The 17,024-nt window shown below is 39.1% G+C and overlaps 1 protein-coding gene across 2 annotated transcripts in view; it reads right to left on the minus strand.

Annotated features, from left to right (window-relative positions):
- STK17A (serine/threonine kinase 17a) overlaps positions 1 to 16,199 on the minus strand; it is a 38,415-nt gene extending 22,216 nt beyond the window's left edge. Inside the window, exons 1-2 of one of the 2 annotated variants that reach the window (XM_042963588.1) lie at positions 15,850 to 16,199; positions 5,362 to 5,574 (exon numbers count right to left, since the gene is read on the minus strand). In XM_042963588.1, coding sequence (XP_042819522.1) covers positions 5,362 to 5,574; positions 15,850 to 16,046 — 410 coding nt within the window. In that variant the 5' untranslated portion in view covers positions 16,047 to 16,199. The remainder of the gene's footprint in view (positions 1 to 5,361; positions 5,575 to 15,849) is intronic. The other variant, XM_042963578.1, reaches the window with a different exon arrangement.
- Between the last annotated feature and the right edge of the window lie 825 nt (positions 16,200 to 17,024).

Consider the following 17,024-nt stretch of genomic DNA (forward strand, 5'->3'; position numbering starts at 1 on the left):
GGTATTGGCATAAAAACAGATCTATCAGTGGAACAGAATAGAAAGTCCAGAAATAAAACTATGCATATATGGTCAATTAATTTACTAAAAAGGAGCCAAGAATGTACAATGGGGAAAGGAGAGTTTCTTCCATAAATGGTTTTTAAAAAACTGGGTAGCTACATGCAAAAGACTGAAACTGAACACTTATCTTACATCGTACACAAAAGTCAAATCAAAACGGATTAAAGACTTGAATGTAAAACCTGAACTATAACACTCTGAGGAGAAAACAGGCAGTAAGCTTCTTGACATCAGTGTTGGCAACTTTTTTGAATTTGACAACAAAAGCAAAAATAAACAAGTGGGGGCTACATCAAATGAAAAAAACTTCAGCAGAGCAAAAGAAACCATCAACAAAACGAAAAGCAACCTACGAAATGAGAGAAAATATTTGCAAATCATATTAAATGATAATGGCTTAATACCCAAAATATAAAAAGAACTCCTACAACCAATCTGACTAAAAAAGGGCTAAGAAACTAAACAGACATTTTTCCAAAGACGACATCCAAATAGGCAACAGGTACTTGAAAAGTTGCTCAACATCATTAATCATCAGGGAATTACAAATCAAAACCACAACTGGGTACCATCTCACACCTATTAAGATATATATTTTATACACTTATGTATAAAATGGAATATTATTCACCCAAATAAATATATTCCACTTATATGTGGAATCTAAAAAAGTAGAACTCCTAGAAACAGACAGAATGGTGGTTACCAGTGGGTGGGGGGAGGTGGCAGAAAAGGAGAGCTACTGGTCAAAGGGTACAAACTTCAAGTTATAAGATGAATAAATTCTGGAAATTTAACATACAGCATAGTGATAATAGTTAATACTATATTATATATACTTAATACTATATTATATACCTGAAAGTTGCTAAGGGAATAAATCTTAAATGTTCTTACCATACGTACACACAAAGGTAATTAAGTGACTTGATGCAGGTGTTAGCGAATGCTATGGTGGTAATCCTTACCCAATACATAAGTGTATCAAATCAACATACCCTACACCTCAAACTTACAAAATGTTTTAGGTCAACTGTACTTCAATAAAGCTGGAAAAAAATTTTAAAATAATGTATATAAAGCATGTAAATAATTTACATAAAGTTGGCTGACTTAGCTTAGTGCCTGGCACATGGTAAATTCTTAACACATTATGACTGTTACAATTTGTGTTCCCACAGCAACTAGCATTTCAAGTAAAACACCAACACTGCTGAAATCATTTATATTTCTCTCACTAAACCTGTAGCACCTGGAGGGAAAGGGCTATGCTGTTTTCACTTTTATACCACTTTTCACTTTTATACCTATTAGCACTAGTGCATATGGCAGGTATTTAAGTGTATGTGAAATGCATTACTGAAATAGTGATCATAAACCTGCCTGTTTCTGTAACAACAATCTATTGATGTTTGCCATGAATTTTGATACCTCAGTATCTAAAAGTATATTTCTAAGACTTTCCCTTCAAACAAAAAGTAGAACACAAACATTTTTAGCCAAATCATACTCATTTGTGGTTATAAAAACATGATCATTGAAGCAATAGAAGCCACCAAAGGTTTCTAAGCAAGGGAATAATATCACCACATCTATGTCTTAATTATCTAGCAGCAGTCTGAGGAACATCCTAGAAATGAAGCCAGGGTGATCAGCAAAGATCTCTCTCTTGTGAGAGTCCACAGGAGAGACAATGAGAACCCAATACAGAAGAGAAATAGCAAGTACCAAGAAAAGGGGACCAGTAGGGGAAAGGCTTAAGTGTTAAGACTTGGTGATTTATTATACATGAGCTTTTAAAGGAGATAAACAAAACAAGGATAGATTCAAAGTTTCTAGCCTGAGCTATGAAATAAATAGGGCTATTATCGAAATGGGGAACAAAAGAAAAACAGGCATTACCAGGGTAATGCAGGAGTGCACACATATCGATCCTGAATTGGTAATGATGTGTGGTTGGATGCAAAGATATGCAGCAGGGAGTTGGAACTTCAGAAGGTCCAAGGTTGTAGACAAAGATTTGGAAATAACTGCATGTAAAGAATAGCTGAAGCCACAAACATAGACTGTTACCATTCAGAGTAAGTGTACAGAATGAAGGTATGACAAGAACAACACTAATGAACTTGGGGGAGCACTTGTATTCATACAGAAGAAGGGTAAAAGGCTGAGAGAGAAGTTTTTTGTTTTTTGTTTTTAAAGAGGACCATGAAAACCAAAAACATCATTTCAAGAAAGTATAATAAAATATTTACAGAGAGTAGAATGAACACTAAAATGAGGAGACTGATTTTGGCAAACAGGGTTTGAGAAGAGCAGGTGCAGCAGACGAGGAGTAATGGGAGAACTGGCACATGGCAGATTCCTGGGTCAATGAAGAACAAAACAGACCAGAAGGTGAGGAAAGCTATAAATTCAGACTGCTCCTTTAAGGACTATAGATAGCAATAAAGGAAAGAGCAAGCCAGGACCATGGTTTAAAGACAGTCAGAGATGAGGAAAAGGAATCTGAGGATAGGAGAGACAGAAACACTGGAAGATGAGGGAAAAGAACCACCTTGGGAGAGGTGTTCTTTCAAGAGCACCTTGAAAGGCTTCGAGAGGTCAGTGAACTGATTAAAAAACAAAACAATGGCGCTAGAAAAGGAAGGAAGAGAATTAAAGAGCACAAGTAAAGGTTTAAGCCTTGGAGTTAAGTGGTGAAAACTTCTTTGAACAGAAGGGAAGGACTGAGAGGAGTAAAAGCAGAGGGACACTGAGGGAGTGTGTGCCATCCTTTATCTTCTCCATGAGGGGAGAAAGGACTAGGTATCTAATAGAAGATGGGAAGGAAGTGATGTAGCAAGAGTATTAAAGATTCTGATTAGCTCCTTTTGGGGCTGGGGGGTACATTAATAGAAGGGGATGAGAGATTAGGTAAAAAATCACCCAATGACAGCGAGAGCCCAGCTGAGGACTCTCACACTTGTAACGAGCAGGTCACAGACTATACAAAATCCTCCCCAGAGTGTTCAGGACACAGCACGGGCCAGGGTAAACAGGCAAAACAAGTTGCAGAGGAAGATGAAAAGGAAGAAGGAAATAATGGAAGGTGCTGATGAGAGATTAGCTAAAATAACTACTGAAGAAGAGAAGGGAATCACAGGAAAGAAAAAAGTCAGGAGGTGGCTGAAAGACTGGAAGACCTAAGAAGAGTTCAGGGTTGAAGGCTGAAGAGCAGGTTTGGTGAGAACAGGAGAGGAACAAGATCTGGTCAGAGAATAGTATTTTGCAAAGTCTCCTCTAGATCAACTTCCAATTCTGCCTTGATCCTCTCCAAAACAAACTGGAAACCAAAAACCTAGGTAGGCAGGGGATTTATGTATGAGATTCCTATAACAACATTTTTTAAAAATCATAAAACAGCTCTATTCAGATATAATTCACATATATTACATTTGTTAACCATCCACCAATTTAAATATTTTTACTATTGTAATTAAAAATACCTTGGGTGAAACACTTTTGTGCTTCTCACTGTTCACATTTAACAATTTTTTTGGAAGGGATTCATATAAGTGAAATTACTGAATTAAAATATATGAATATAATGTTCTTGAAGTACATCATCAAGAGGAAGACACCACCAAGAATTTGCTTCCTACAAACTCTTAAAGTTTTTAAAAATAATACTACACATTAACTTTTAAAATTTTTAATATTTAAAAAAAATCTATGTCAATACATTTATATCTACCTTATCTTTTTAAATCACTGCACAGTAATTCATTTTGTAATATTATCACTTATTTAACCAACTCCCTCCTATGTTAATAATTAGATTATTTTTTGTTACATTTAAAAAAAAAACTTCACTGAACATTTTCTAATATATCTTTGCACAACTGGCCTATTTTCTTGTGAAAAAATATTTAAGTGAAATTGCTGGATGAAATAGTGTTGCTGTTTTTTTTTTTTTTTTTTAAAGCTTTTGATATATAACTCCAGCCTGTCCCCCAGATAAGTTGTACCATTAAGACAGACTCCCACCTGTAGTATAAATCAGATGGTTCAACCCATGAATATCACCTTTTCTTTATCATCTTTGCCACTCTTATAAGGGGAAATTGAAAACTTATTTTTAAATTTACATTATAAAAATTATAAGAATCAATACTTTCACGTACATATAGACCATTTATATATGTATGTCTATGTGGAGTTCTCTTCATATCTTTTAAAAAGAAAAGCAGGCTCAAAATGGTGTCACTTATACCAAGTCACCAAACTGGGGCTTAGTATCTAACCCAAGTACAGTTTCAACCTCCCCCCAGAAATGTAAGTCTCAATCGGTCAGTCAGAAAATTTCTGATCAGCATCAATAGGAGTCTCACATGGGGCCTATCCATCCCCCAAAAGAAAATGAGGTAATCCACCTAATGAGACCCTCTGCTCTTTCCACAAGGGAAGGTGATGGATCTTGCTTGAAATAACCCTTTCTTTTCTTTTGCTAATAACTTCTTGCCATACCCTCCTTCCTAGAAAACCTATCCATTTTGTACAATGCCTTGGAGCTGCCCTCCGCTTGCTAGAATCATTTAATAACATTGATTAGATCTTCAATTTTATCTGGTTGAAAAAATTTTTTAACATATCCTTTGTCCATTGTTTTTAAACTGGGAGGTTCATGTTTTTGTGTAATTTGTAAGATCTAGTTACACACAATAAAGAAATTTTAAGCATTCTGGGTGAACAGGTATGAGAAGTACTTTCCCTGAGCTTGTCTTTTCCTTTGTGTTTCTTGATGTAGTAAGGATTTTAATGTATTCAAATCTGTCAATCATTTCCTTTGGTAGGAGAAGTAGAGAGGAAAACAGGATTTCTTAGGAAGAAAAAACTGTTCATTTTCCAAAGCTGTTTCCTATACTGTCCCTCCTTACTCAAATGAAAACATGGTATGAATCAAAAAAATTGTTTCTGAAAGATTAACTCAGACTATATGAACATATAAAGGATTGTAGAATGTCTTTTAATATTACCTTGGTATCACTTACTTTCTCACGAATGCCTCTAAGAATATAAGAGAATTTTACCCTACTATCAGGAGAATTTCATTAAAGAATGAAAATGAAAAATCTAATCTACATGCATTCTTGTTAATTTGAAAAATGTCAAATTAATATGAGAAATACATGAAAAAGTTCTGGAAATTCTTCAGATTTCCAGAGCCAGGCCCCAGCAAGTATCACAGATGACTAGCTTCCTATAAAGGAAGTGTGAACTATCAAATAAACTCCATTTAAGGAAAATAATACTTACTATTCCAGAACTAAAATCATTTCTGATGGAGTTTCATAGACTTCATGTAAATTAATGACCCAAGGATTATCCTGTGCTAGTTCAAGAACAGCAATCTCATGAATTATTTCCATTCGACAATCTTGGCCTTTTCTTCTTTTTCTCATGAACTTTGCTGCAAATTCTTTTCCAGAATCTTTCTTTATACATTTCCTCACCACTGCAAATTTCCCCCTAGAATTAAACAAAAACATTCACTGTTAAACTTGACAACTTTCTAGAAATGGTAATAATTTTAATAAAACTTCCAAATACTCATCAGTGGATATTCAAATTTAGATTATATTCAAACACAAAAGCAGCACTATCATTTAGGAATTTAATAGGATACATCTATCTATAATAAAATGTAACTGCAAATCTGCAAAATTCCTTCTAAACTGAGGATAACCAAATATTAAACTCAATATTTTTGCAGCTATACATAATTTAATTTGTTACACATTTATACATAAGAATGATTTAAATCTTTTAAAAAGCCACTTGACTTGTTAGAAACTAGTTATCAGAACTCCTAAAAGAATTGAATTGACTCTAATACTATAACCTTCCAAAATTAAAAAAGTTAGGGATCTCATTTATATATTTCAACTACAGCATAGCTGGAAATGTCTTGTTTTCCTATAAAGACAGATACAACACACATTATTTTGATACCTTACACTATCATTTGTTATTAAACTAATAAAGCAAGTCACAGGGGAGTTGAACTAAGCAAACTAAGGGTATGAGCTCTGAAATCAGATGTGAGCTTGAATCCCACAAATAGCTCTACAGCTCACCTGACATATAACCTTGGGCAATTTATTTAACCTTTTTAAATCTCATTTTCCTTATCTGTTAAGAGGACACACTGGAATCCAGTTCCTAGGGTTGCTGTGAGAATTCAAGTACAAACACATATCAATTGCTTAGCATGGGACTTGCCACATGGTAAGTGCTAAATAAAATATTATTAAACAAATCATTGATTTGTGATAATCACCCATAAATACCCAATCTTTATACTGGAAGGCAACTTAGAAATCACAGGGTTGTTTATTTTTTAACCTATTGCCAGATGCCAATGCCTTCTTTCAAACTGTGAAGCAGTCTCTTCCACTCCTGGGTACATTTTTTTAAAATTAATTAATTTTGAGAAACGAGAGAGCACGCTCATGAGTGGGGGAGGGGCAGAGAGAGAATCCCAAGCAGGCTCCGCACTGTCAGGGCACAGCCTGATGTGTGGCTTGAATCCAAGAACTGCGAGATCATGACCTGAGCTGAAATCAAGAGTCTGTCGCCCAACTGACTGAGCCACCCAGGAGCCTCATTAATAAGTTTTCATGACAGGCCTAAAGTGAAGGGTTGTTAAGTCTGGGTCTTTTGCTGAACAGTATAGAAAGACGTTTCTTTCCTGAATTTCAAAGACCAGTTTGTCAGGTATTGATTGCAGCTAACATGATCTGTTAACTGCCACTCCCTTTTCCAACTTTCAATCATTCTTTAACCCCATAAAGGTTTTTAAGACTTTCTCACTATTATGCCTCATCAGAACTGCTGATAAAATAAAACGTGCCAACCAAATTTGAAGCAACCTACTTCAAGTACAATTGAATCAAAGGGTTGCATGATTATTATTTTGTTAATCCAATATTGCTTTAAAAAAAAAACTTGACAGGTTTTTCATAGTTCATATTGGGCTGGTAAATAAACCACCTAGATCTTTTTCCTTTTGAAAATTTTCAAGCTGGTGTACTCATACTTTATTTAAAGGCAAGGTTTTCATTTGTTCTGTTAAATTCTAATTTCTAGGTTCAGCCCCAGCATTTGACACTACTGATGTAATTTTGAGTACTAATTCTTCCTAGCTAGTATTAACCAGAAACATGTTTTTCATGCCCTCTGTATTTTTGCAACCACCACAAATAAAAATGTTAAATGATACATCCTTAGGCATAGACCTCTCTAGCTGTTCAAATAAGTAACAATCTACCTAACAGCACCCTTGTTCAGATCAAAGTTTTTTGTTCACAAAAATGTGAAAGATTTCTACAGATGCTTGGAGGGATTAAATCATAAACATATTCATCACAGACTAATGCCTCCTTTTATTTTATCCTACAAAATCATTAAACTAACATTTCCATCAAATTTTAAGTGTTTATTTTGAGAGAGTGTGCACTTGAGTGCAGGCGTGGGGGAGGGGCAGAAAGAGAGGGAGAGAGCCCAAGCCCAAATCAGTGCTGTCAGGGCAGAGCCCAACCTGAGGCTCCCATCTCATCATGAGATCATGACCTGAGCTGAAATCAAAAGTTGGACACTTAACCGACTGAGCCACCTGAGCACCCCTCCACCAGATTTTAAAAGGTTCCTAATGACCTTTGGGTTCTTTTGAGAAAAAAAATCATTAATAACATGACTTCTTTTAATAGCTGTGAGAAGTTTTAAAAAGAAGAGAAAAAAGAGAAAGGTTCATTTGTAGAAAACTGACCAACATATATAACTGATAGCAAGCATATGCCTGGTATATCAGAAATAACTCGGTTGAACTTGCCTTCAAAATATTCCCACATCAAACATACCAATGTTTACTGTTACACACTTAAAATTCCAGGCAATACAGTACTCTGCAGTTAAGTAAAACACTACTTAATATCTGGCCAGAATGTGTATTTTTTTAATGTATATTTTTGAGAGAGAGAGAGAGAGAGAGAGAGAGAGCGCGAGCGAGCACGCACGCGCTTACAAGCACGGGGAAGGGGCAGAGAGTGACAGAGACACAGAATCTGAAGCAGGCTCCAGGCTGTCCGCACAGAGACAGACGCGGGGCTCGAACCCAGGAACCATGAGATGATGACCTGAGCCGTAGTCGGACCCTTAACCGACTGAGCCACTAGGAGCCCTGAGAATATGTATTTTTGAATAGATAGGGAGACTAATGACCCAACAGAGAAAAGGATCCACACACATCACTAAACTGCAAACTCTGGAAGCCCTTCTTACAGAAGAGCTATTGCTAAATTCAGGGACCAGAGGCAAATAGAGGGAAGAAACCCAGATGTATTCGACATCTGGGGCCATGCAACTGTTTCTTAGGGTCACCAGCACAGGTCCCAGAGCTCTCTTCCTACACCAGTGACTACTCTTGACATCATCTTAGTTTCTGTGGAAGCAATCCTCACAGTTTTAGTTTTATTCTTCCCACTGTGTCATGCACTATATTGCGAGTCAGCAAACTTCTTTTAAGGGCCAGGCAGAAAATTTTCTTTTGCTGGTTTATGTTGCCACTGTTCAAGTCTGCTATTATAAAATGAAAGCAGACATAGACAAAAGGTAAATTAATGGGTGGATCTGGGTTTAAAAAACAAAAAACAAAAACTTTAGGGATACTGAAATGTGAATTTCACATAATTTCCATGTCATGAAATATCACTCTTCTGATTTTGAACCATTTAAAAAATGTAAAAATCATTCTATATAGCTTGTGAGCCTCACAAAAATAGGTGGCCAGCAGTAGTTTGCCAATCCCTGCATTATTCCACACTGAAGAAACTCGTCCATCATTCTGATACGGAAACTGAGAGTAAGACAGCAGATCATGAAAGTTTTGATGAAACTTGTCTTGCCTTCATTTCTAAATGACTGGTGCAATGAGTAGGGAACTCTTAAAACTACTCAAGGAGGAGTCCAAAGGAGATCAAGACATTTCTGGAGCTATTCTTTGTGTAGAGCAACACAGTACACAGGAATGTGAGATTCGGCATTCAAGGTGAGGAGTCCTAGTGAACACATTAAGAATTACATTATCACAGCACACCCCACAAGGATTCTAATATGTATGTTTTACCACAGCTTCATGGTAAAAATTGTGATTGTACCTAATCCTTTAATTTTAGGTTACTGAGACAAAGGCATAAAAATAAATGTTCCTCTGACACTAAGAGCCAGTTATATACAGATTTGAGGTAGATGAGATTCAAAGGACATAAGATGTTTGTTGCTCATCTACTTTATCTATTTAGCCAAAATTCTTCCTGGACTACATAGTTTTTACAATTTCCTGAGCTCTTCATCTATTTCACAAATATCTATGGTTCACTATTACATACTGAGAACCCAGGTTTTCATTAAACAGTTTTGGGGGGAATATAAAAAAAAAAAATCAACATATTTCAGAATTACTTAATGATAATGTATTGCAGAGTGGTGGTAAAGGAAAGATACATCAACAATTATTACAAGAGAAATTGACATCTGAGTTAGACACCAGTCTAAGCTTCCTAAGAACAAGGATTAGGTTTTAGTTAACTTTGTATTGCCAGTGCCTAAGTGGTAAAGCTTAGGAAGGCATGGTGAGCATCTTTAAGTATGTATGACATGCTAAGGAGTTTGAGTTTTCTCATGGTAAAAATGAGTACATTAGAATTTTTAAAATAATTGTTTTTAAAAGATAATTCTGATAGTGCTGTGAAGAGTGTATTGCAAAATGTTAACAAGAAATCAGGGAAACCAATAAAATAATTCAAGGCAGTGGGACTCAACTAAAACAGCAGCAGTAGAGGCTAGGAAAAGACAATGCATTTAAAAGAAGGTCAAGGCTCATTAGCACCCCTGGAACTGCAGGCAGAGATGAGGGGAAAAGAGAAAAGTAGAAGCAGAGGACAACCTGTAGATTTTTACCTGAATACTGGATAAATGTGGTACCATCAACTGAGACTGATTATAAGAATGGTAACAGGTTTGGATAAGGGGATAATGTCTTAGGTTTTGGATGGGAGAAGTTTTATTTACTGGATAGATTCCAAATATAAGTTCCAGTGCTGTCTTATAGACAAAGGTGAACAAATAATAGAATACATAAGGTTTAGTCAAAGATCAAAAACTGGAGATGCTAATTCAAGTGGTATATAGAGGAAGCAAAATAAAAGAGATCTCTGAGGTTCTGGATTGGTTCTAGATTACAATAAAGTGCTTTGTTTATATCTGTATTATATTATTTAAGTTGGTCTGACATAGTACAATTTGTTCACTACGCCTGTCTCCCTAGCTAAACTGAGTTCCCTAGCGAGACCTCCCTTATCATTCATCTTTGTATCGCCATAGTGCCCTGCACATGGCAGGTACTCAAACAGGATATCAGCATGCTGAATATATACAACTGTTCTTGTTATTTTATTAAATAAAAGTTCTAAGGCAACTTAATCTCATAAAGTTTAATATCTTAACCACATTAGACTACTTGCTATTCCCTTTTATTGACTTTTTCTGCCACTGTGCTTATTTATTTTATTGCCAAAGGCGAGAGGAATATCTTTCATCACTACTACTGAAATTCCATCCATTCTTTAAGGCTCAGCTCAAATGTTATTTTCCCCGTAATATTTTCCCATGTGGCATGTCACCTTGCTGATAAAGGGAGTAGTGATTGATTTGTTACATTTGAGAATAATTTCCAGAGCCTAGTAAAGTGCCTTATGTGCTTAACATATAACATTTACTTAATAGCACTGGAGTAATACCTTAAATGTAAAGAAGTCCCATTCAAGGAAGACCTAGAATATATTCTACCTGTCTTCTTTACCTCGGAAAGGAAAACAACAAAACCCAAAATATCTGTTGACTCTAAGTATAAAAATTCATTGAGTCCATCAGACCAGATATCACCATGAGTAACAAGAACTGGCAGGGCTTTGAAAGTCAGACTTTTAAATTCTGGCTAATAAATGTGTATGTAATCTGAGGCAATTTACTCAACATTTCTGAGCCTTAATTTAACCTCATCTGTAAAATGAGGTTGATGACACTTACCTTGCAAGACAGTAAAGACTAAACAAAATTACATCTCTATAGTGTGCAGCATTCAGAAAATGATCAGTAATCAGTAGCTACTTTTATTGTTTGGGGCACTAAACTCAGTTCTATGATAATGATAGTAATTTGTAAAAAAGAATCCTAGAACAGAGGAGTTTTGAAGGTGGTCTGATTTGAACTCTCTACTTGATGCAAAAGTTCCCTCAATAAATCTAGTTCCTTCTTTACCTGAATAGGTGAATCAATGACAATACCTACTTAGCTTTCTAACACACTTGGCTTAATAATCCGACTGTATAAAATTTTGTTACTTATGGCTTTGTAAAAAGGCTGAAATTCATTAAATCTTTAAGTTTATGCATTTTAAATTACGATTTTAACTTCATAAGCCTGAACTTTTTAAAATTAAGATAGGTGACTTAATGAATTCTGCCTTAGAACACAAGCCATACTTCCTAAGTAATTCCCGTTGCTGAACCACATACATAGCCAATTTTTTAAATCCATCCAAAAATATCAGATTACACACGACTATTGGTAAATATTCTTCAAACTAATACCTAGTAGCCAGGAAATCTTAAATAAGAATATCCATCCTAAACCAAGGCAATTTCTACATGGATATTATTTAATAAGGGTCTTAATTTCTAAAGAAATTATGACTTACAATTTATGACACATGCTTAAGTAGCTGTAACATACAAAAACCTGAAGCCATTACCTACAGCCATGAATCCAGGTAAAGAACACACAGCTCTTGAAATACACCTGCCCCTGCATCTGCTTCAGCTTGAACATTCTCTTATTCTCTGATAAAAATCCTTCCTTGTTCTTGTTACTCTCAACTGCTTTGAGGAGAAAGCTACAACATCCCTACCCACCATAAGGCCCAAATGAAGAGGGAACTATAAATGAGGAGGGTGGTCTAATTTGAACAAACACAGGGTTTGTCCCAACGTGGAACTCATAAAAACTCTGGGAAATTGCTTTAGCTACAAGATAGACCTCAGATTATTCTCTGAGAAACATCCATGACTTCTACAATGGCAGGGATTTCAGAGTCCCAGCTAAGCGGTCTATCATAAGAATCAATTTCTGCCTTGGTTTTCTCATAGAAAATGGGATTTACCAAACATGCATGTGATGAGAATTAAATAAGATAATGCATGTGAAAGCACTTGTGTAACTGTACATTTATGTAGTACTCATTCAGCAGAGAATTCATCTCTTTTGTCCCAAAGGGAAATTCAACTGTCAGTATATAATATAAAGAACAAAATATATTCTTTTGGCTTTAAAAATCCTTTTTTAAAGATAAAATTTATGAATACATCAAAAAATGTTAAAGTTGAGGATTAGATAATAAGATCACATGCAAAGCAAATCAGTCAATGTGAAATTACTATAATTTTAAATTTCTAGAAACCTCTTTTTGTTTCTGTACTGTCAAACTCAAGGCAAATCAACATTATGAAAATATTCTCAGAACTGAAGGTCACGTCTCCCACATCTATAATCATTAATGTGGTTTACACTGGCACATATCCTGCCTCAAGGAAAGGCAACAAGCTTTATGAATAACAAGTCAAGCTTTTAGCAACAAAAGAAAATTTTACATCATATATTTACCCACATTTAGGTTGCTATGGACTCTGTTGGAGACATGAAAGAATGTGACATTTCATAAAATAATCAACATCACATCCTGTCATTAGATGGATATAGAACGAATACTGACCATTTCAAAAATCCTCTTCAACCATTTCACTGAAAGCTTTAATTTTCTGTAAGATAATGGTAACTCCTGAAAGAACTCAATTTCTTTGTTTGAACAGTTGGCTTTTCACTCTTCAACATTTTTGACTAAATGAAAGACCACAGAATATAATGTCCTAGGAAAACCTTAAGATCTATTCGTCATTAAAATGTAACAAAGGTAACTTTGTAAGTTCTATATCAGAAGGAGAGGAGTTATATCAGAAATGCAACCACAGTTTATAGTTGGAAAAAGAGACAACTTCATTACTACTGAAAGGTTTATGAATAAACACTCAATTATGTCAGAACCATAATATACAGGCAGAATTTGCAAACTTGGAACAAAGATTGTTTATGACACAAAACGGAACTCTTGCTTCCTGAGAGTTCCAAACAGTTCCTCTACCTTTTGCAATAAGATTTCATCACTTTTGCCATAGAGAGAAGCATGAAGTTGTGCAGGTTTTCTTGTTTTGGCTTTCTGGTTACATTAAAAATAATGTACATTTATTGTTACACAATGAGTTATATTTATTGAGTCCTCCTCCTAAGGCAGGCACAGACTTAGTGCTATAAACACGTGTTCTATTTAATTCTCCGCACAACTCTAAGTCAATAAATGGTTAGGTAACTCACTCAAGTGTACATAACTGGTAAGTAAAAAGCTAAGATTCAACCACAGACCGCCAGACTCCAAAGCCCATGTTCTTCACCACTGCATTAAACTTCCCTGTGATCAAAAAAACAAAAACAAAAAACAAAAAAGAAGAGGAGGAGGAGGAGGAGGAGGAAGAGGAGGAACCAAAAAGAAACAAATAATTTTGTTTTTCAATTTTAGATTTTTTTTTATATTAAGTATCTAACTGCATTATTCTGCTGCTTCAGGAATTATTACTTGCATAAAGAAATTTACATAAGCAAATATGTATAGAAGATAAACACCTATAGGCAAGTGAATTGCATAATGCAGATAAAAACAAGAGTTGAAAGGAACATTCCTAGAGGAATCAGTAGCAACACCTGGTAGGGCACACATCAATTTTTTCAGATTAAATCATTCATTTTAAACTCTACAAGACAGTGCTTGCCACCTGAAGATCTTTCAGTTTTGTAATACCAGTTTTCCTTTTGTGGAATGAAGCCAGACAAGCAAATAATAATGGAAAGTCTTAGTTTTCTTTCTCCAAGAGATCAGGGCTACTTCAGAATGTCCGGAATTCTGATGAATTAGAATACCTAGCTGAGTAGGTCCCTAGGTCTTCCCTGTCATATTTAAAGTGTGCACAGATCCAGTTCATCAGTGCCTGCCACAGTCAAGCATTACCTCTTGTTCTGAGGGATGTTTTTCCTTTTGTTAACATTTGGAATAAGTATGACATTTTAAAATGGTAGGATCCCCTCCAAAAACAAACAAACAAACAAAAAAACCAAAAACAAAACCCAACCAACCAAACAACAACAAAAAAGCTTTTTTTTTTTTTTAATTTTTTTAATGTTTATTTATTTATTTTGAGAGAGAGAGACAGAGCATGAGCAGGGAAGGAGCAGAGAGAGACACAGAATCCGAAACAGGATCCAGGCTCCGAGCTGTCAGCACAGAGCCCGACCCGGGGCTTGAACTCAAAAACCGTTGAGATCATGACCTGAGCCGACGCCGGACGCTCAACCGACTGAGCCCCACAGGCGCCCCACAGGCGCCCCACAGAAAAGCTACTTCTAAACGCTACCTTAACATTTGTAAGGTAGCACATTTTCGATATTGTTTGTAACCAATGTTACAAGACTCTCCTTTTCCAAGACTCCAGAGGAAGGCTGTCACAATTGTCAGGCCCTTTCCCCATCGCAACATGGTGTTATTTTGCAACAACAACCACCATTTCTTGAAGGCTGTGTGCCAGGACCTGCAGCACGTGCTTTACAGGCATCTGCACAACACCCCCCACGAGACAGGTACCGTCATTATAGGATTTTATGGGTGAAAAACAGGAGGCTGGGGAGTCTAAGTCACCCGCTCAAAGGCACACATGACAAGCAGGCCGGGACTTAAGCTCAGGTCGGACTCCAAAGCCGATGCTCTCGACAACTTCTCCAAAGTGTTCGAAAGCAAAAAGGAAGTCAGTCCTCAGGCCCCGATCACTGGATCATCCCTCTTCACACAAAAAGTGAAGTATCCAAACAGGCTTCGCCGTTTACCATTTTAAAAGACCGAATCAAGAGCGGCGTGGGGAGGAGAAGGCTGGGGCCAGCTCCCAGCAGAGTAGAAAGAGCGAGGCAAGGGACAGGCGCCTGTGAACTCAACAGCCACAAGGACCTGAATATTCTAGAAGTAAAACAGCACAAAGCCAAGGCACCGAAACTGAAGTCCGCCGAAGGCTGAGAGGTTCACACAGCACTGACTCAGAGGAAGCTGTCACGTCTGGAGCGATCCGTTCTTACAGCCACACAAGGAGACGGAGAACACGCACGAGTCGGAGGGCAAAGCCAAAGCCGCCTGCACAGCTCCGGGTCTGCTTGAGCCTCGCTGGCTCCGGGAAAAGGCGGCGGCGCGGCTCACACGCCACCCCCCACCCCCCCCCCCCCCCCCCGCGCTCCGCCGCCTCGAAAACACCTCAGATGCCGAGAGGGCCGGGAGCGGAGGCAGGGGGGACGTCTCGGCGGCCCGCCGTTGGAGACTTTCTCACACCCGCTACCAAGTGAAAGCCGCACGGTCGCGGGAGCGCCGCGCCGACGTCGGGAACCAGCGGAGGGCTGGCTGGTGCCACTCGACCGCCCCGATATCGCCGCCCGCACCCAAGTTTGTGCCATGTCACAGAGCACGCTATCGGCCCCGGCGCCGCCAAGCCACCGCGCCCGCCGGCCTCGGCACTTATCGGCCCGCCCGGCCCCCGCCCTCCTCACCTGCCCAGCTCTCGGCCCGGGCTGAGGCTGTAGCCGTCCTGGAAGGGCTCGGTGCGCACGGCGGTGCGGATCTCCGTCAGCAGCCCGCGGGCCTGGGGTGGGGGCGGCGGCCGGCGCGGCGCGCCCAGACTCCGGCCCGCCCCTGAGGCGGCTGCCGAGGGGGAGCCGCGGCTGCCCGGCTTCTCCAAGGGGATCATGGTGCGCAGGCACGCTTCCTTTCCGGCCGCCCCGCTCGCTCTCAGGTGCCGGGCGGGTAACGGTCCCACCTGCAGCTCCCTCGCGCGGGCCCGAAAGACCTCCCGGAACCCGCTCTCCTCCTCTGCGCGCTTAAACTACTGCCGGCAGACTCCCGGTGCCCCGCCCCATGCCCCGCCCCGCCAGACTCCCGAGTGCCCCGCCCCATGCCCCGCCCCGCCAGACTCCCGGGTGCCCCGCCCCATGTCCCGCCCCGCCCCCTGGCCCTACCCCTCCCCGTCCCCTCTTGGAGCTCGCCGGTCTTCTAGAGCGCCGGATACCTCACGCGCGCCCTCTGCAGCCGAGAAGGAGAAGGTGCAGCCTGGGGGCCGCCCTGGCCTCGGGGAGAAGAGAAACAGCACCACCCTTCTGTCCTGGCGGGGGAGTTGGGGGGGGGTGGGGTACCCACTGCCTCAGCCAATTAACACACCTGTTGAGAACCCGAGTGTTCCAAAACCCGATCCCTCCTCAGTGAAAGGCATATGAGTTGCCAGCTGGAGCTTTACTTTGGGCGGGTGAGGAATGGTGATGAGACTCTGATCTCAGCTGCTGTACAGCACGTGGGAGTTGGCCAGGGCACCTGGTTCCTTCATACCATTAGGAGGAAATCTGGAAGCAGGAGTTGGGATAAATATTATTAAGCCCTCACACTAGCCCTATGCAACAGACACTGAAACTGTCTGTAGTCTACTCGGTTTTTAACATGGTGTTCTCATCTGGTCTTTTAAAAAAATGTTAGCTCGGGTTTTTTAAAAATGTTTATTTATTTTTGAGAGAGAGAGACAAAGTGTGAGCAGGGGAGGGGCAGAGAAAGAGGGAGACACAGAATCTGAAGCAGGCTCCAGGCTCTGAGCTGTCAGTACAGAGCCCTACCTAGGGCTGGAACTCCGGAACCGTGAGATCATGACCTGAGCCTAAGTGAGATGTTTAACCCACTGAGC

This window comes from Panthera tigris, chromosome A2 (assembly GCF_018350195.1).
Source record: "Panthera tigris isolate Pti1 chromosome A2, P.tigris_Pti1_mat1.1, whole genome shotgun sequence".
NCBI classification, from domain to species: domain Eukaryota; kingdom Metazoa; phylum Chordata; class Mammalia; order Carnivora; family Felidae; genus Panthera; species Panthera tigris.